The sequence below is a fragment of the Aedes aegypti genome, chromosome 1 (assembly GCF_002204515.2).
Source record: "Aedes aegypti strain LVP_AGWG chromosome 1, AaegL5.0 Primary Assembly, whole genome shotgun sequence".
In the NCBI taxonomy this organism is placed as follows: domain Eukaryota; kingdom Metazoa; phylum Arthropoda; class Insecta; order Diptera; family Culicidae; genus Aedes; species Aedes aegypti.
Window position 1 is genome coordinate 207,120,371 of NC_035107.1, and position 22,136 is coordinate 207,142,506.

The 22,136-nt window shown below is 36.6% G+C and overlaps 1 protein-coding gene across 13 annotated transcripts in view; it reads right to left on the reverse strand.

Moving 5' to 3' along the window:
- The window catches only part of LOC5572572 (forkhead box protein N2), a 65,698-nt gene that overhangs the window by 38,745 nt on the left and 4,817 nt on the right, over positions 1-22,136 (reverse strand). For 12 of the 13 annotated variants that reach the window (XM_021857361.1, XM_021857359.1, XM_021857355.1 and 9 more), the window contains exon 3: positions 1,787-2,007. The exons of the other annotated variant lie outside the window; for it this stretch is intronic. In XM_021857361.1, coding sequence (XP_021713053.1) covers positions 1,787-1,882 — 96 coding nt within the window. In that variant the 5' untranslated portion in view covers positions 1,883-2,007. The remainder of the gene's footprint in view (positions 1-1,786; positions 2,008-22,136) is intronic. 13 annotated transcript variants of the gene reach the window in all.

Below are 22,136 nucleotides of genomic sequence, written 5' to 3' on the forward strand. Positions count from 1 at the left end.
AACCGGCGCGCCAAAAAGAAGTTCCATTTTCCAGATCCTGCTGAGCGGTACCAACAGAGTGGTAGGATTGCTTGGGAATGTGGTGGTAGTGAGTTCCAACACATTCATGGGCGAAATTCTTTTCCGAGCTAGTTTTAGTGATGAAAAATGAAAATTATGTTTAGAGACTAGCTGTGGAAGGACTTTACAGATACTGAACCACCAGTGTAAGGATTCGCGGCCAAAATTTAGGACATGCGCAGTGCAACGTTTCTCCAAAATAGTTGCGAGGGGTCGACGGCAACAACTTGGTGGTTTGACAACCGGTAGAAGGTGGTTCATTGGCCGGAAAATGTCTGGTTTGAGGAATGGAAATCACTTTCACTTTTTGGCAACGACGATTTAAAGCACCTGCATGGCGCGTGATCGCAGTATACCGTTTTGATTCATATTCCGAACTTTTGAAGTTTGCAATGACTTTAGGTGCATTTACAGTCGACTCTCCATTATCAAAGGTTACTAGACTGGATTTTAGAGATTCAAAACAATTTGCGAAGACAAAATGACGTCTGTTTGTTTTTAATCTTCTTTAATTTAAACGGAGTGATTTTCAATCTAGTATTCATTAACATTTTGTTCTATGTCTCGATCTGTCCCTATCTCGATGGCCCCTTCGATATCGACATGTGGAGGTCGACTGTAATGGGCATGAGTAATCCAAAAATTTTATCCCTGTGCAAAATAAATCTGCAAACAATATCACAATAATGTTTTATCAAGTTTTTTCTGTTACGTTCTGTCTTATATTACGAACACCTTGATTTATATTCCGAACAGCATGAATAATTAGCATCGAAAAATCAATAATATCTCAAATGGATTAATTTATGTTAATTCTTATGACTTTGAACTAAACAAATTCCTACAGACCAATCAAGCGTTTAAGGTATTAAACTGGAGATGTAAATAATCGTCTGTTTTTGGAAAGTAATTGACATATTTCAATGAAATGATTCAACGAAATCTCTATTCTAAGCTAGAGTGTTCGGAATATGAGTCTGTTCGGAATTTAGGACAAAACGGTAGAAGTCGGTTGTCCTGTTTGGGAAGACGTGGCAAGGACGACGACTGCGGGGAAGTCAACAGCCACCAGGAAAGTGAAAATGGATTTTGTCTGTCTAGGTTTCTGTGTGGCGGGAAAATTAGTACCTAGTTCGATCGTTTTCCATTAAGTTTGGCGAATGGGAAAATTGGTTTTTAATTTAAGCGCGCTAGATCGGTAAACAACCACTTGAGACAGATGGGTGCGCTGAGGCGTTTTAATGGTTTTAAGATCGGTAATGGCTTTCGGGTGATTATAAATAGGTATTGGATCGGTAAAAATAGCAACCGATCGCGAAGAGAACAAGTCGCGAATTTGAAGTAGTCAGTGGTTAAACATTTACAACACATTTTTCGATTTGATGGGCATGGAACAACCCGGGCGATAATAAATCGACTTTGAGATTTTACATCGGATACAAGTAATTATTTAACATTTACAATCTATCTATCCGCGTTGAAAGAATAAACGTGAAATCATTTTCGAATGTTCGAGTTCATTTATTCAGTATAGTGTTCTCGGTAAAAGATTTCTTTCCATAGTATCTGCTGCAACCGCCAAAACATCCAAAGCAATCCGTCAAATTCTATATTTTGTTAGGTTGATAGATAAACCCTGAAATCGGTCTTCTCATCAATGGCTTCGAGTGAACATTTCTCGAACAATGAAAACAAAATAAGAATTTAAACTTGATTCGAATGTTACCTCTGCCATGTTTTGTCGAAAGTTGGGCAACATCAGATCTCTTTCCTTAGCAGCCAATTTGATGAACATAATTATCAGTTGTAACCGTTGTAGCATGTATTACAGTTCAACGCAATGGTTGATCATGCTTCATATTGACGGCCGAATTTTTCTCAATCAATTGGGCAATCATGTACTCCGATGAATGTATACTTGACTTCAACTCTGTAGACGATACGTACCTGAAAATGGTAAGAAAGAAATCAAATTACACTTACAATCAACTACTTAAATGTCAAACATGAATTGAAAAATTAAAATATTGGGAAACAGTAGTAAGGTAAAATAGCTTGGAATCAAAATACAATAATATATCAAAACTTTGAAGGCACAAATCTCGCGAAGAAAGCATGAAACGACTGCGCATTTTCCATTTTAGCTTTGTACACTAGAAAAATAAAAAGATCGATTTCGTACGTTCATTATGTTTGCAGATTAGTGCCTCAGGGCACTAATCATGAGTAGGGATAGCCGGGCTTTGCGACAGCCATGTTTGGATTCCGACATGCTTTACCTTAAGTCACGCGTTTGTAACAGATTTGTTTTGCTTACTATCATTGTACGAGAAGAACATGTAATAAATTCTTTGGAAATTCATCGGTTTCCCTGTCATGACGAAACGTGACAGCAGGACTGGTAGTGACCAAACTAACTCAAATCTGTCTGCTCTACGAATAGAAATCATCAAATTTCAGCTTTGCAAAATTGGTTTGCATCTAATAAGCATAGATTTGTTAGATAGAACGATTCCAATCATTTGCTGTTTGATTTATCATCTAAGTTAGCCATTTTTAGGTTTGCAGAAAGTGAGGTAACGTGTCGCTTCTGAAGAATAAAATAGTGACTGAAGTGATCAAAAATAGTTGTTTCGAAACTACAAACAATAGTAAAATAATATGCCTAGATACTTTAAAACGTGATAAACTATAGAAATTTGAAATATTGCTCAATAGTTATCTATCTGTGACTAGACATGATGAATTTCAATATTAGAAATCGTATCACCGAGTTAAAAGAGATATAAAGCATCATTGAGGGAAGCAATTCCCCTCCCTCTGAGGTATAGGCTACACTTTTCAAATTATGAATACCAGTCGGTGGAGTAGGTAGTTTTTCTTTTGGAAATCGGCGAAATTCTTCGAAGTAAGGACCTATCTAACACTGAGAGGCTCTCTTAGTATTTTCTCTTTAACCAATAACTGTTGCGTTTTCTGATGTAAAACGCTATAAAACATCCCAAAAGCTTTACTATTGCACTATTAAAATCGAAAGAGAACGAAAGAGGAGAACATTGTTACAAAGGTTTTTTTTACTAAAGTTCAGCGAGAATTTATGGAAAGCTTTTTTACTACGTTTTGGGATAAGTTGTAGGGGAGGCTTGAGTGAGAAAAATTGGTGATGCAATCAACTCTTTATAACTCAATATTTCGCATCTTCATATTACGATGGTTCCATGAACATTGTTGGTTGACATTCCGCTGGCTACATAATTCTTTGGAAGAATGTTACGCCACAATGACAACTTGACTTACATATTGCTTAAGTATAACGTTTTTCGGTAGATTCGGTTTCTGGTACACACAAACTTGTCTGAACGAACATGGAATGAACTTTTTTGTTTTAATTGCACTTCGTCAATGTTTTTTTTCTTTTCTTATTCTTCTTGTCATTACGTTCCAAATGAGCCAGAGCCTGATTCTCAGCTAAGTGTTCTATGAGCAAGCACGTCTATAGTAATTGACTAAAACTTTTTTTTGCCAAAGTTGCTATTTCAGGGCTGGTAGCGAAACAAAGAGCAGAAATGCAAATTCAACTTTCTAATGGTAGGGTAAATAGGTATAATGCGCCCCACCCGGGCAATACGCCCCACTTCATTTTCAAGGGATTGAGGCTTCTTTAACACGTAAATATGATTAAATATTTTAAATATCCGCAAAAAAAATGATGTTGCGCATATAAGATCTTTGGGAAGTATAAACAACCAATAGAAATACCAAAAATATCGAAAATCAGCTTTTTGGCGTAACATTTTGGGTCCGATGGGGAAGCCTCGTTGTAAATGAAGCCCATCCTTTACTATTGTACTTATAACAAAAACTTTTACCGGAAGAAGACTGCTAATGGACCCTTTTAAGCTTAGCAAGTGGTGGAATTTTCTTTGGAAGCATTTCTGCAACGCTGCGGAACTTTATCTACTAGAGGGGCATATTGCCCGGTTTGTTTTGAAAAATCAAGATTTGGACCGTTTGTAGAAAACGTCTTGTACTCGCTTTAGAAGCTATCTGGCCAGAGAAAGTTGCATGCAGAGCATGATTAATTAAGTAAATAACACTTCGACACCAAAAACTGTATAAGTAATGAATTTGCCACTGCGATAGAGCAGTTTTTCCTTAGGGGGAGCGTATTATACCTGTTTACCCTACTTGTTTTTAATTGTGAATCAAACCACGATTCACAATTAAAACAAGTAGGCTAACCAGCCGTTTAACAACTACCGAAAAGCTAAACATTACATATACTTTGCAATTGGATTAAATGGACAAATTGATGTGAAGTTTTGCGAAAAAGTTACACGTCTTTTTAGTGAGAATCGAACTCACGACTCCCTGATCTCTAGTTAGGGCACGTTACCCCTACGCCATGAGAGGACTCATGAGTCATGAACGCAGAAGTTAACCTGAATTCGATTTCAGCTCAATAATCACGTGGTCCTTTTTCGCAAAGTGCACTTCTTTCGGAATAATTAGATGCCCATCCAAACTCAACGCTTTCTATATATATCCAATGCCTAGACGGAGAGCGCATTGTTTTTTAGGTATTGAAATAGCACACTACACTAGCCAGCAACTGCGCTGGCTGAGGTTTCTATTGTGTGGGCTTCCAATGGGTCGCCATTGTTGCATAAAAATAGAAGATCGCCAGCCAGGGTGTCTACTCGTTTACCGAAATGAAATTCCCTGATATTTCCAGGTTTTTCCAGGTTTTACAAAAAAAAAAATCCAGGTTCCAGAAATACTCTAATTTTATTTGTCTATGATTTTTTTCACCCCCACTTAGGTCTTAAATCTAATTTTATTATATGGGTTTAACGTGGTTTACGGCTTAAGTGAAGGTGAAGAAAAGGGCCCTAAAACAAACAAATGACAAATTTTAAAATATTTTCAATTTAATAGCTATTTATGCACTTCTGAACATTATTTAAAGCATGCTGATGCGATTCCAATATCCAATATTACAATATGAACATGCTAACAATACCAAAGCTTAAATTTTATTCAAATGAATTGTATTTTCCAATGATGATGTATTATATTTCGTTTGTTAGAGCTCCGTGAACTGAACGAAACTTTCAAGTACATCAGTATGCTACTTCTTGAAAGTATTTTTAGTACAGATGAATGGTACATATCATTTCCATCGGTCGTTTAGATAACTAAGACAACTTCATGGGCGCAAAAGTAAAACTTTATTTGGATTTGTGGTAATATTTTAAAATAAATACTAAGTTCATCGATGTATTAGCAAGCAATCATACAGTTTTGATCTCCATAAAAGCCAAATTCTTTAAAATATCTTAACATTAACACGGTCATCTGCTACATATTTAAGTAGATATACATATACCCATCTAAATTAATACAAATAATCCGTAAAACTTTTGGATCCCGATCCATTTTTTTCGGAAATAGAAATACGAATTATCAAGCCTGGGTAATCGCGTTCGACCGTATAACATATCACTGTGGTAATTAAAATAAATGTTGAATTTTCGCATTTCCTTCGGAAAAGTTCTAAATTATTCATGATTGTTACGAAATTTTCAATTTAACACTTCAGTCGTCGCGCTGTTGTATTTTGTACAACACCGCTGAAAAAACCTCGCTTTTCGTTCACAACAGCAGCACAGTGGTTCTGACGGTGGCAAACCGCGCGACGACTAGAAGGTTGAAGTTGTACAAATTCCAGAATTCTTTTCGAAAATCGTTTGTTCTAAAACCGAATATTTTCCAATAATTTTAAAAATTGTGCATGAAGCAGGGCTGGTGGTGACTAAGTTTCTTGAAAACAGGAAATTTAGAAACCTCTTTCCAGAAAAAAAGACACTAAAAAGTAATCAAAAAGAGACGAAACAATAATCAAAAAGCAAAACGAGACCTAACAGGAACCAGGATAGAATAGTTTGATCAGACCACATTTTTCTCTGATAATATTTTAAACTTATTTTTTTCAAATTTCTCGTGACATTACGACGACATACCAACAAATCTGGTATATGCCAGTAAATGACAAACATGTATTATGACGACATTACGATGGGGATTGATTGATATTTTTTTTTTGAGATTTTCACTCTCCAAGTATTTCCTAAGTAATTCCTCCAAATATTTTGTTTTGGGTATCTCAAAAGAGAATCAAGATTTTTCCAAAAAAATATCAATACTTCAGGGCTTCCATCAGAAATTCCTATAATTATTTCCATTATTTCAGATATTTTTCAAAAAGCCTTTAGTCCTCTAGGATTTTATCCGGTGATTCTCCAATCAGTTTTTCTACAAACATCCTTCAAGACTCACGTTTAAAACATGTTATAATATTCAGCTAGAAACTTCTCCAGATGATTCCAAATTCTCAAGAATTTCTACAACATTGTTCTTTAGATTTTTGTTTAAAGATTTTAACAGCAAATTTCTCTGAGGATACCTTCAGGAATTACTCCAGAGATTGCTGCAAAGATTTCTTCGGAAATTCCTCCATTAATTCTAAAAGATTTCTCAAGGAAGTTTTCGCAACTTTTTTCTCGAACATTCTTCCAGGAGTTTTCTTCGTGGAAATTTGAATGAAATTTTCCAGTATGCTGAGAAATTGTTGAGAAAAATTCGTGACGTATTCCTAAAGCAAATTTTAGGGTACCGTAATCTGGGGTACATTGATCAGCGGGGTAACATTGATCGGAATGACCCATCTCATAAAAAGTTCGCATTATCATTTATTGACAGAACATTTCCAAATCATGGATGGTGCTTCTCTTTCATATATTCATTAGCTGATAAAAGAGAAGATTTTTGCGAAAATTGCGTTTACCTTATACGTAAATTTGGCAACTTTTCGAAACAATGATTTCAATGGTTAAGGATGACACTACCAAACATTCATGTTTCACAAAAGTTCTGTAAATGATTTGAGCAAGGAAAATGCGGTTCTTACTAAAAACGGCATCGCCGAAAACGATTCCGTTGTCAAAACTTTCATAAGTATGTTCAATTATGCAACATTAACGAATTACTGTTAAGAATATAACTTTCACTTAAGAGATTGCCTACCTTTAGGCGTATTCCGTGGTTCGAGATGTTTTTAATTTTAAAATTACTCAAAAAGTAAATGACTTGTAAGCATTTGGCCTACATATTCGGCTTCAGGGGCCATGATTTTAGTTGGTAACGACATTTTCATTATTACCGAACGTTGTTTACATAGGTGATCAATGTTACCCCATATCAACTAAATCAAAAAATCACTTAAAACATTTTTTTAACATGCTTAAACCTTTCAAAAAACAAAATAAAGTATATAGTCACGAGCTATGGGTGGCAGTACTTGTTTTAAAAATATAAAATTTGCAACTATTGCATTTTGGAACCAAATATTTAAGAAATATTCAAAAATATGATCAATGTTACCCCGGATTACGGTACCTTCTGTTACAGCTACTTATGTAATTTCTTAGGTCACCTTTGATGGAAAAGGTTTTTAGAAAGAGACATTCTTGAAGAACTATTAGAAGATTTCCAAGATTATTGCTAAATTATTGCTAAGATAATTGAAAAATATAAAAGAAAAAATCAAATCTCGCAGGATATTGTGAAAGAACTCCTGAAAAAACAGGACGAAATTCTTAAAAAAAAATTGAAGGAATTATTGTTACTACAATCGTAGGATCTCATGAAAAAATGTTGGAGTGTTAACTGGTGTGGAACCTTAAATGAACTTTTCAATATTCCATGGGGATTTTTTGAGAATTCATTCAAAACGTTTGGATGAACTCCAAAATTCCTTGGAAAAAACGCTGGAGAAATTTCTAGAAAAAAATCTAAAAAAACTTAATAATGAAAACAGGTCGAATATAAGGAATTATTTGTAATGTTCTTAATAGATTCATTCGAATAACCCCTCGAGGAACTTTGGAGCTATTCTTTGGAATAACCGTAGATGAAATGGCGTTGAAATTCTTGTCGGGTTTTCTTGGAAAAAAATCTGTGGGAAACTTTGGATATCTCTTAGATTAACGGCTGTAGAATTTGGTTGAAAAGTTAGTGAAAAAGTATCTGGAAGAAGTCCTAGGATAGACTTTGTTCACAGGGAATACCCTGAGAAAATTACTAAAGGTAGTAACGTTGAAATGCTCAATCCTGAAGCAATTTCTGGAGAAATTCTTGTAAGCATCCTACGAAAAAATGCTGAAGAAATTGGTAGAGGAATGATGAAATCTCTGGAGCAACCACAATTATAATTCCTAAAACTGTTCTCGAGAAATATGAGAAGAAATTTTGTATCTTAATTATCTGCAAGATAATGGAAAAAAAGAGACTTTAGAGACTATTTTGGTTAAAATAGAGACTTCAGACTCCTTTTATCAAAAATAAAGACTTTTTAGAGACTTGCATAAAAATGGTATCTAAAATAAACCTGCTACCAGCCCTTGATATGTTAAACTTTCACTAAATAAATAAAGAGACATTAAAAACATCAATCATGTTTTGGTAAGCTGATAAAAATTCATACTTAAAAGGATCTCCATTGAATAGCTCATATAGTGCTCATGAGAGCGGCGTAGCCGAAATTTTTTTTCGAGTGAAGAGAGTTTTCTGTCAAATAATGGTAGCTCTGGATTATGACGCAAAAATCCATTGTCGTTAACATATTCTATCATGAATTACTGCCTCAAAGTAATTTCCCTGATTGTGATCAAAATTCCCTGAGAATTCCAGGTTTTTTCCAGGTTGAATAAAATTCCCTGATAATTCCAGGTTTTCCAGGTTTTTCCAGGTAGTAGACACCCTGGCCAGCACTTATACACTGAGGGTGTCTGTTAGTCCCAAGCAGTCATCTGGTTGGTTCCTTGTGTTAGTGCAGCTGATCTGGAGATACTGGAGTAGCAAAGCGGCCAATCAAGCTCAAGCTTAACTAGATGGAAAAAAATACTTAGAATTTCAGGTAGTGTTTGAGTGAGCATGGGCGTACAATTCGTAGTTGCTACTTTGTGATTGACCAGAGCAAAGTTGCAGAAGAAACCAACAGATGGATCTTGAGAGTTGCTCACCATCTTCAAGGTACAATTCCGAGAATTCCCAAATTACCTTGGTGAGTGATGCGACTCGTGAAACCTCATTTGGAAAATCATCTATTGACATAGGTGAAGGTTTAGTGTAACATATGTCGACACCTTTGGTGACGAACCATTCAAAGATTTTGTAAATACAAAAAAAAAGACATGTATGTTGTGTTTTCGTGTTACGGTCGTTAGGTAAAGAAAGGAATGTTTGTGATATCCATTATTATTAAAGACCGATGAATGTCACAGAAAGGGGCTTAATTTAGTATGGAGGATTCTCAAGTTAAATCATATAGATTTTATAGATGGTCCTTTATCAGTAACTAAAGAAAACATCGATACTCATAGTAGGTATTTTTTACAATTACAGTAACACGAGTCCTACAGCCCTGTCTCAAGTTTAGTACCAAACGTTTAAGTTTAGGCCAGAAACGCATATTTACTCAATTGTTCAATGGTTTACGTACAAATACATTTTTTCCTGATTTATGGGATTTGTCACACCTCTTGGTTTAAACTCAAATTTTGAGTGTATTTTGTTTCTAATTGTGTTCCTTCCGAGATGTCAGATAAGAAAAACCCCACACGGAGAAAAATCAGCCTAGTTTGAAACAACTATTTTTTTGTTGATTTTCAACCCAAAAAATTGGTTGTTCTTAAACCATAATTTGTTGTTTTCAATACACACTCTTGTTTGATACCAACATGTTGGCTTGGTTGTTTTAAGATAGAATTTCTCTTTAAATTTAACCAAATATTTGTTTCTCTCAAATCGAGATTTGTGTTTTCTCTCAACAAAGTTGACTTTGATTTCATCAATAATTATGTTGTTTGTCAAGAGTGATATTTCAACAACAAAAAAATGAAACATTAGTTAAAATCAAACGAAAATGTGTTACAAACCAAATTACTTGAAGTATTTTTAGTCGGGAGAAATATTTTAGTAAGAACAATACTTTTCAAGTTCGTAAGGTCAGCTGAAAATAATATTCCTTTCATTATTTCTGCTCAACTATTGATATAACATTTTTCGTTTTTATTTTTTTAGTGAAGACATAAACAATGGTTCCTAGCATGATATGACTCTCGTTTGAAACGTTATCGGTTGAGGAGTTTCGTCAAATGCTGTGCCGAATGTTGTTGCTATGCATTATCCTGCATTACATAGCACGAAACAAGGTAATTATAACATGCATTATTATCTGTCTGATCCCAACACAGATATCCATATTGTTTCTTTAGATCAACATTAGAATCATACAGCGGCCAGAGGCACAAAACAGAACCTTTCGGAGCAAATCTTGCAATCCGTGGACTATGTAATAGCAATATCAATTTTCACGTTTGTTCATATAATAAAGAATGTACTGTAGCCTATAAGGGACCGTCCATAAATGACATAGCATTTTAGGGGGAAGGGGGAGTCTACGACTTTGCTACGAACCATGTATTAGGTATGGGAGAATAGGCTACGATGGGGGAGGGGGTGTCCAAAATTGGCCAAAAAATGCTGCGTCATTTATCGACGGTCCCTAAGGGGTTGGAAAATATATGTATCGGATGCATTGTTCATATTATTATTTATAATAAACACAAAAATATCAAAAAGAAAAACCTAGACCCACAAACAACCAATGACTTGTTAATTTCAAACGATGAATTTGTTTGTTACTAACTAAGAATTGGCAAACTCAAACTAACTTTTCTAGTCAGAAACAAACTAAAGTGTAGGTCGTTTTTACAAATGTCAAACGAAACAACTAATATTTAGTTTGATTCAAATATTTTTTTGTTGAGTGTACTTGTAAAGTCGAGATAAAAACAACAACAAAAAACATTTCAGCCAATGTTGAATTTAACTAAAATTTTGTTTACGTAATGTTCAACCTCAACTTTAGTTTGTTAATAACTGAAATTTGGCTGTTTTTACCATATATTTTTCTCCGTGCAGTGTAAAAAAGGTGGTCCCTGAGCCCCTTGATCAGAAGTGTCGTTATTTAATCGGAAAAAATGCCAAAGAACACGCTCTATCGTATTATTCAATAAAAACAAATTTAGGACCCTATTGATAATCCATTGTTGATAGGGCATTTGTCAATCACATTCAACTTCGTCACCAGAACCCTCAATACACACACATGGATTCAGGTAGTTTTTAAGTGGAGTTTTTTATTAGTGTACGATGATACTCATTGCCCACCGAAGTAAGAACATTTATATTACGAACATATCCAGGACAGTCCGAAAATTTAAAACAGACAACGTCAGCATGCCTTCGTTTTTTAGCCGTGGTCGTTATCACAAGACAAAGGAGGGCCTTTCTAGAAATTAAGAGTACTATTAGAATGTTTTCAAATGTTGGGCTACATTTATCCCTTATAAATTCATTTTACTTGTGGTTTACATAACACTCTTGATCAACCATTCAAAAGTTGCTGTGATAAACGCACTATTTATATTTTACACGGATTATTTACCAGAAATGTGCTAACTCCTAGGTGAATTATTCAAAGTACTTTTGAAGCTTTTGAACAAAAGAAAAGGAGATTTACCTTTTCCGCTCTACATAATCCTGTTTCACAGGAATAAAAGGAGAAAGTTAACCGTTACGAAATTCCACAAGAAAGAAGGTGTCTTTATAATCCTCAAGCGACAATTATCCTTCCCAGCTTCAGGTACTGGAGATCGTTTGGAAAACAAAAGGATCTTCGGTATTTAATCCGTCAATGGTTGTAAATCACTAAAAGAACGACAAGGACGACAGGTACACATCGAGGGTGGCTCAATTTGTTCCAGCAAGTCAGGTAGCCAGCAAGTTCCAATTCGAAAAAGTTAAAAATAGAATCAGAAATCAAAACAACCCGAGCGTACATTTTCCCACCAGAAATCATTCGAGTGTGGTGCACTCGATGCAACTCTTCTACGCTCACGTCTAGCTGGATGGAAAAAAAGGAGGGAAACTATCATCAACATTGCCAAGAACAACGATTTCAGGCACCCAATCTGGCAAGATTGGAAGACATCGAACCAAAAAAACCGGTTTACTTCGTTCTCGCTTTACGCAACGAAAACAATGAAACAAAAAAAACCTCTTTTACGGAGCCTACCTACTACGATCGGAAAGCGAAACACTGCTCGAAAGAAAGGCCAGAGAAATATTTCTTTCCCAGGAAGAATTGGTTCCTTCTGATTGTTCTGTTTTCCCCTCCGCATATGGGATTTCGAGCCCAAAAGCCCAAAGGCTTTTCACGTTCTCGCTTGATGATCACGATTCTCGTTCTTTTTCTAACACACACAAACCATTCCCTCGGTACTATTTTTGTGCATGAAACATGTTTCGTAAGCCTGTTCCCACCAGAGGCGCAGAACCTACCAACCGAATCGAAAAAAAAGTCGAGCCTTCCTTTACACATCGCATGCTAGCCTTGGTCGGTTGAAACACAAAATTTGTCTCGGTTTTCTGTTTTCTTCTGAATGGCTAAGAACTCCACTTTGAATTATCTCATAAATAGATCAAGGCAACAGTCCGGTACCAAAGCAGAGGGGAAAAATGTGTCAGCGAGCCTTTCCAGCGTCCTTTTCCCGGGCTTTTCATAATAAATATGTTTTTTTTTTTACGACGACGATATGTGTATTTTGATCGTTCCGCTTTAGTCTCGCATTTATGTGAACGGTTTTGCACGCTCAAGAATAACGTGCTTTCCCGGGATGCATCCGGCGTTTTCTACGTTTGTTTTGACCATGGATGGACTTTTAAACTGCTTACGAATAGGTGAAGGTATATAATGTAATAAATAGTGGTTTATTTTAGAAATGAGCATCTAGGCATTTAACACACATTCGTGCTGAATTTGGTATAATTTTTGTTTGACCATAACTTCGTGAATACTCATCCGATTCCAGATCTTTTCACATGATTTTAAAGCAAATTTAGTTGTTTTTATACTGTGTATAGAATGAATTTAATTATAGAATATTTTGACTTAGGGTCGATTTCTTCACCCTCGCTTAGGCCTTAAACCTAGTTTAACTATATGGGTAAGCGTGGTTTACGGCTTAAGCGAAGGTGAAGAAATCGGCCCTTAGTTATTTAACAAAAGCTACACAAAAACATGATTTTTCAATGAAAAAAAGTAAATTATTTCCGAAATGTTGATTATTTTTCGCCGGAAATTACATTTTTACTATTTACAAAAGTATATGAAACATCTTGTTGTAACTACAATATATAAGTTACAAAATTCCAAACACTTTAAAAAATTTCAAAAAATATTTTAGAGTTTATTAAACATTGCTTCTAAGACTTCTTTAAAGGTTTAACAAATAATAAAACCCAGTTTCAGCTTAAGTATTAACGATTAACTGACAAAAATTTGAAAGATATAATAATTTCTATTGAAAATTCATGTTTTTGGGCAGTTTTTATTAAATAACTAAGTCTATTCTGAATTTTTTATATGGGTCGTATCGCTTAAGACTACCTCTTCTCCCTTTCAGCGTTACGTAATTTTTGAACAATGATATAATGTAATAATAAAAATCAATCGATAGTTTTTTGGCAGATTTCTTAGAAAATTCTTGCATTAATTTCAAAGAGTTATTTTAATTGATCTACAGAATAAAACATTTCAAACAGAAAAAGAATCTCTTGAAAAGAAGTTTGTGATAGATTTCCTGTAAAATGCAACCCTTTCTTCGCCAAAATTTATTTACATATCTCGGCCAGAAAAATCAGCTAATAACATTTTCTAAACATCTCCCGAATATCCCCCAGAAACTTCGCCCAGAAGGACAAAATAATTCGTCTTACAGTTATATATAGGGGGGCAGATCCTATTCTTGGCACTTTTGATTCACTTCGGCAGTGGGGTTTTTTGAAAGCTATTGAGCTCATATTTGGTCTCAATATGCGTCGTTTTGAAGTGCTTCTTATTGCAAAGTTCCAGACAATTCGGCCGAGAAAAACCCTCCATGCCAAAGTGAATCTGGAAGTGTCCAAGTAGCTCTGCACCCGTATTCGACTGAAATTAAGTTAACCAGAAATCCGTACCTTTCTTGACACATTTCATTACAAATCTAACATGAAGTTTGTCTCTAAAGCAACAAAATTTTGCAGATTTGTGATACACAGTTAGCATACTGTTGAGTGAGTGATAAGCTCTGTAGTCTGAGTGAGCTTATTTATCATAATACAACAAAAAAGTGAGTTTGATGATAATTTTTCAGGAAGTCGTTATTGCAATTCTTTGTCTCTAAATTTCTTTCAATTTGTAACCGGCGTTGCTTTAATCCGAAAATCAGGCTCTTCAGTTTCAGCTCAGATCTGATGATGGTGGGTACTCGCAACCGGAAGAATCAGCCTAGCGGAAATTTGCTGCCAATCCGGAGTTCAGTAGCCCTTTAACTGAAATCTAGTCTGGTTGGAGCGCTAAAGTAAAATAGTTCTAGTCAAATCCCCCGAGGCTCAGACAAATGACCGTCGTGTGCGATACAATCTTCAGATTCGCACAGAAGAGCACAAGCACACGAAGCAAAAGTAAAGACACATCGTTTGACCAGACAGCAGAGCACCATGAACTTGAGGAACGTCGAGCGAAAAAATAAAGCTCTATCTCCGATCTGGTACGGATAATGAGTTTTGTCTGTCGGTCGTAGAACAGTGCACAGTGGGAAAAAATGGATTCAAAACGGCACATAATTCATGCGGCTGATAGACAGATAAAGATAAAGCTCTTCTTACTAAGTGCCAATGATTGAAAGAACCCGTTTGGCCCCATTCTGCCCACAAAATTTGATTATTCAAGAACGCAGTCAGTTTTTTACGCAAGGGATACGTACTACGTTACTAAAAATCTCGGTTCAACCATATAAAAGAGTCTCGATAGTTCTAAATTTGAGAAATAAAAGGCGTTTTGAATTATTTTAATATGGACTGCGTAAAAAAAACCTGTGTTTACAACTGATTTCGCAATACAAATTATTTTCTAACGCAGGATCATCAAAGAAATTCAATCAGTGTTGAAAAAATTTGCTTCTCCTCGGAAAATGAATCCCGCGTTGCATCTAATCCATTTCTTGATGTTTTTTCATAGAATATGGAGGTTTTCGAAAACTTATTTCTTCCAACTGTGTAGTGGTCGGTTGGTCGGAAATCTCCACCGACTCGGTGTTAGATTCCAAAGCCATTTGCAAAGCTTGAAGGTTTTTGGGGCGGTCAAAGACGGCGACGCCAAAACGAATGAATTGGCACTATTATGGCACGCTGCTGTGAAGCTGATTGGTTGTGAGGTCGTGGTAGTAGGCCTGGAAACGAGCCACTGATGATATTTGGAGAAGCACGTGGATTTAAACATCTCAGTATGACTGGGTTTTTCGTATATTAGTATTTAGCCTACGAGAAATACAAATAACTCTTTCAAAGAACTGAAACAGTTTACGACCCTGGCAAATTCAGCGGCCGTAGGTACCTAGTAATAACGTTACCGAAGAGCATGGGCCACCAGCATTGATTCGAAACACGATTTTTGTGGTCGAGCCCACTGGTTGGCATGGTTAGCTGGTCGACTGACTGATTGGCCCATTATGCCCCGTGCTGGATGATGAAGGCCGTCGTCGTCGAAATTGCACCATGCTCCTATGCTTACGGCCATCATCATCATCGAACCATCGTCGTCTGATTTCGATGCCATTTTCCATGGCTGGTAGCGGTCAAGTAGCTACATTAAAGGATTTTACTGACTAAAATGATCAAAGTGGTTTCAAAACCACTTCAAATTGGTTTGAATTAAACCGAAAAAAGCACTACAAACACAAGACTAGGAAATACAATCTACAATACGATAGATGCCGATCTCCAGGTTTTTGATTTTCTGTTAAAAAAGATTGATTTTTGAAGTGAATAATAAACTTGGTAAAATGTTAAGCATTCAGATTTTTTCTGGAGATGGTTAACAATTTTGAAAGAAAATCCATGAAACAAATCTTGCAATCCCCGCAAATGTTGCTTAAAATCAAAGTAGGGCACCGATTTGAGCCATATCGCCAATTAGTTAGAGTGGTTTATAATACACCGCTTTACACAGAAAATTAGAGTTTAAGTTTAAAACACAAATAAAGAAAATGATATCTTTGTTATCAGATTGCGAAAACAGTGACTTTAGTGATTATATCTCTTATAAGAGGGGCCCAGATAGCCGTAGCGGTAAACGCGCAGCTATTCAGCAAGACCAAGCTGAGGGTCGTGGGTTCGAATCCCACCGGTCGAGGATCTTTTCGGGTTGTAAATTTTCTCGACTTCCGCTCGCTACCAGCCCTGATTTTCGCACTCCAGCAGACCACTCAAGGTTTTGCTCCCCCTAGCCCTGTCCATGGTGGGTATCCGTTTCACGTGCTGTAACGCTGTGACAGTGCTTGGAACGTGGTGAACATGCTGACATGCTTGTGGCTCCAAGGGGAACCCGTTTTCAAGGACAACGAATCGAGCAGGATGGGGAAAATTGTACCGTGTCATCGTCGTCGCCGCCGCCGCCTCCCGTCATCGTGGTTCGAATTGGGGTGGGGGTGGTTTTAGGCGTAGAGCTTCAACGAACATTTTCAGAAGGGTTGAGCTTTGGCATTGCTGGAGCATCAGGGTAGCATAAACTGCCTGTCACTTGCAGAGGTAGCTTGCTCTCCGGTCGATTGCTGCTGACGGTTGCCATGGTGCTAATGGGATGCGCCCCGGTAAACGCCTCCTTCTACTTCGCAGTTACCTGTGGTGTTGGGAAAAGGTGTTGCTGAATTTTGCAAATTTTACGGCCACCCATGAACTGTGACTAAGAGCTGTGCATTTATGGGGGAATTTTTGGTCTATTAAATCTCCTCGAACCTGTTTATAACCGTTCGTAGAAAATCCAAGGTTTGGCGCCGAAATGTGTAGCCTGAATTGAGTGCAAATCACTTAACGCCTCGTACCGTTCCTTAGGAAACACTTCTAAGAAGGTAGCAGGATGCAAAATTACTCTCACTTTAAGTGTTTCGTCCTATTGCTGTTATTACCTGGTTCGTAATAAGGTTGTAAAATTTTTATGACGGTTGGATTTATCAGAAACACTGACCTCGACAATCCAATCAGAACACTACAAGGCATAATATACAGTTTTATTGTTGAGTTGGACAGGGGCTGAGGGAATACGTTTTCTCCTTCAAGCCCATTGTCATCGGGTTTTTATTCGCTCTAAAGGTACCATCATATTCGACACATACACAGCGGCCCAAAAAGCGCAACAAGTGAGCATGGTAGCGTCTTGAATAGGAACCTTAAAGATCTTGTGCTTTAAAAACGTGGCCAAAAAAGGTCAAAAACAGAAACTAAAGAGATACTAAAAAGAGATCAATTACACTGCGGAACACGTTTTTGTCTCAAGCACCAAAATACCGACATTTACAAAATTAAGGGTTGCTGAATCCATGGCCGTTCTCAAAAATATCATAGCAAGTCTAGTTTTTGAGATACTGACTGATGAAAATGCAAAATTTGACTGTTTCAGCTTTCAGCCAACTTGCATGCAAGTTTGCCAGCTTGTATGGATATTTATTCGCTTAATTTGCCACAGAATTCAAACTTTATGTGTAGAACAATACTTATCAACGAAGTTCATAGTATTTTCGATGCTATTATTTGATTGATTATGTTATTATTTGATGATTTCGAAAAGTATTGTATTTCGCCATATAAGAGCAACGAAGAATTTTGTATGGAGGCTGCTAGCAAAAATCGATTTAATCTAAATTTAATCGTGCAATTTCAATCAAATTATACCTGAAATGAACGTTAAAGTTACTCAGAAAACCTTGAGTCATCTACAAATCATGCTCAGGTGAAATCTTCAAGCGCAAAAGTTAAATACTGAACTACCTCTGAAAAGATTTCACTGATTTCAGATATAGCTAGACGAAAATTTTGGCATATTCCGCTACCTGAGTATACCTAAATTTTATACAAGACGCAGACTTTTCTTGGAATTCTTAAGGTGAAGATGCAGAGCACCAAATATCACTCTGCGTTGAAAAAATGATCAATTACTCACCTAAAGCGATTGACCATTCGATCAAAATTTCAACTGGTTGTATGGATCTTCCATTTTGTGCTCTTGAAACTCATAGTTGTGGCTTCAACGTATTTACCAGGTATTCTTCCGATATCTCTTGATGAACTCTTATAAGATTTCCTCCACATGCTGCTCAATGTTTTTCTCTGTCTATGTTACTTTAAGACCAGAAGATACTATTCCATAAACTATTCCAGAAAATCTTACATTATTCCTCCATAAACTTATGCAAACATCTATAGATGTCTCTTCACAAATGGTAGAATACTTCAAATAATTCTTCGACTTCCTATACGAATTATACCTTGACTTTCTTCCCCGAAGAATTTAATTAAAAATTAATTCAGAGATATGTTGTCTGATGTATCTCTTAAATTGGTCGTGTATCCAGCAAAGCTCTTAGGAACTGCTCCAAGAATTCTATAATCAATTCTTCTATGAGTATCATCTCAAAATTTCAATGTATCACAGAAGAAATTCTTTAAACCAAATTCTTTGAATTTCTACTTTCTACAGATTTTCTGGATTCCTGAAGAAGTTTCTTACGACAAATAATGGAATAAAAATCTAAGAGTAATATCTTTAGTAAGCCCAGAACAGGACCAACACAAAAGTAAACAGATATATGAGGGTATAGGATTTGTTCTATAGCATGAACCGCAATACATACACGAATCTGGTAGAACATGCATTCAGTTTTCAATTACTTTTTCTACACTGATCATCATCCACCTACTGACATTCGGTGGTAGCAAATTCAATTTCGCTTGTGAAAAAAATCATTTCCATCAGAATATCCTACAAATGCAACCGCAAATTGCAAAAGTTGTATTTTTTGCTTAAAAGACAATCATGATTCATCAACTGGAGGCATCACGTTGCCGTTTTCTTACACCAGTAATATATAGGGAGACTTACGGCTTCAGCACCATTCAACTATTATCGGCAATCAAATTTCAAACGTCAAATACACAGTATTTTTCAATCAAAACACATCAATGAAAACATTCAGATGATTCTTTATTCTGCCCGCTTCCCGCTGACGAGATTTCCGAGACTAAACAAACAATATCGCCAGAGATGTCATCAATTCAAATGAACACGCCTCAAAATGCGGCTGATTTGGAGCTGCCGAAGATTCACCAGCAGCTCTTGTGGAAAAGTTGCCGAAGAGAATGAGGCTGCCGACAATAGTCACACTGACAAGAGATGTTCGCAGCGTTGTAAAAACGTTTCCAAAAACATTTTGACAAGTCTGTCGATGCGAATCGAGCAACGCATAAATGTAAACAGACATACACGTAATTTGTCTGCTGATGTGCGAGAAAATTACAAAGGAAGCGCGGCATCGGCTTAGACTGCCGAGAATACGTAATTTCCCCTAATTCATTTGTATTCTTTCATATTCAATTTCAGCTTGGCTTCGTGCTAGCGGAGTTTGTTTTTGTTTGTTTTCGCACTGATCGGGAATCATTCGGCTGAATTTTTACGACACTGGTTGCAACGTTCGGTAAATGCTACAGCTTTAAGTCGATTTCACCGGAAAAGCCGATGAAATCATCAGCAAAATTTGTGATGATCCTGACATAACAAGTTCTAAAAGAATTTTAGGATAAATACATGAGATAATTATTGCGGGGATATTTAGAAATTTAGATTGTTTCGCGGAAATAACGCGCAGCGAGCAATCTGCGCATAGAAGAAATGATCCTATTTTAGCACTGCAACCCTTTAGACGACAAAATTCATTGACAACTGAAAGCACACAATAGTTCAATTGCACCAATTTCTGCTCGTTAGCTCATATAAATGTATTAGCCCATAAAAGAAATGTATTAGCCAATAAAATTAAAAAAATATATTGCAAGGTTTTCAATATCTAGAATCTACAATACTTTATATTTATAGACAGCCGTTATCACATAATGCGGCTCACAATCCTCCGAACAAATCAAGCATTTCAAATGACTGATATATCGACTTTCGACGTTTTTGTGATTTGCCAGACTTGATGGAGAAGTTCAATCCCTTAAAATCCCACATGTCCAACACCCCTCGATATCGAGTAAGGGAGAGTTAACTGTAATTGCCTTTGAATTAAAAATGTTGATTTCGGAATTGAACTTCTTGAATACTTACAACTGCCGCAATGGTGGTCGTGTAAATTCTTTAAATATTTGTTTTTTGCCATCACATTACTTCTCTCGTCGTTTTCTAATCAACACTTCTTGTCAGCTTGAGCAATAATACTCGAAGTGTGTTGCAAAACTATACTGCTACTGGATACAATCAGCTCTCCAGAACTCGATATTGAAGGGACCATTTAGGGATTTAGGGATTTAGGGAGGTATCGAGTTATAGAATACAAAACCAGTGCAAACGCGATTCAACGGACTATCGAGGTAGCCATGAAAACCAACTTTTACTATGGTTATCTAAATCGATATCGAGATACGGAATATCGAGTAAGGGAGAGTTAACTGTACCATATTTCAATATCTCGATGTATCATATCGTCAATGGTACACCTTTGATAAATTGCTAGCAAATTCCACATTTTCAACAGACTAACGCACGTTTTGCATATGTAAATCCAAACCCATTTAGGGTAGATGTACCAATAGTGGAGGTACTAAGCTCGATTAAACTTCATTTAAGCGCCTTAATTCAAGAAGCGCAATTAATGCACATGTTGATGTTGTAACGGGAAGTAATGACGGCTCTACCCCATTTAGCATAATGCCATTTGGCATAATGCCGTTTGGCATAATGCCATTTGGCATAATGGCCAATTGGCATAATGGCCATTTGGCATAACGGCCATTTGGCATAATTTGAAGAATGAATTTCCACAAAAAAATCTCAAAGTTGGACTCGATAAATCCAATGTGTCATCTTTGACTTTAGACAATAGAATTGAATCTCTTCCGAGTTCCGACCAGTGCTTTCCAAGTCACACTGGTAGATGTGAGTACTTATTCCTATCGCTTCATGAAGGAGTAATATGAGGAGTATAAAATTTGGCACCATAGAGTGATCTCGCTTTAATAAATCTTATAATGCTCTCTGAACGTCTGTCTTCTTTTATTTGTGATAATGCCGTAGTTATATTTTTGACCGTGGCTTGGATATCTTTATTTTTTCAGCTGGCAACACAGTTATATGAAGCCGTGTAGCTTAGCCTCTGGAAATATTGATTTCTTTTATTTCTGAGAGCGTAGAAACCAAATATAAAGAACTGCCAATGTTCTAAAGAAGGACAATCTCAAGAGAGATGCTTTGCCTTTAGGCATTCAACAATTGGCGAATTACTCTAGTAGAAATTATACCTTCTTTCAAAAATAAACTGTTCTTTTTAGTTTGCAGCGTACCGAATCATAGGCACACCAAGATCGAAGTTTGTTACATCGGATTGCGTGTTGATTTTAATTGCCCGGATGCTTCGAATCTTGGACACCAGCCTTAATTCACAAAAAAATCATTTTTTTCGGCTATTTTTATGCATGGATAATGTAGAAGAAGTTGCGGTTATGGAGGTTAGACGATAAAATACTTTTTCTTATATCTCTGGGCTAGTTATTTTTAATGTCGGCTGGGTCTAGGATTGAAGCCTTAAAATTCCGACGCCCAGAGAGACAGCCACACACACCTGGGACCCTACATATAGAGTCCATCAACAATTGGGCTGGTACCAAGGACTTTTCTTCCCTTCCGAATGAAGACGCGATCTGGGAGTTAATATCATAGAAAATCCCGATGGCGTCGACGAGAATTGATACCCGACTGACTGAGGTGAGTAGCAATCACTGGGGTGAGAAGCACCACCACATCGACACCGCTACGAGAAAATCGGAATTAGGTCCAAAAACACCGAGAAACAGGCCACTTCCCG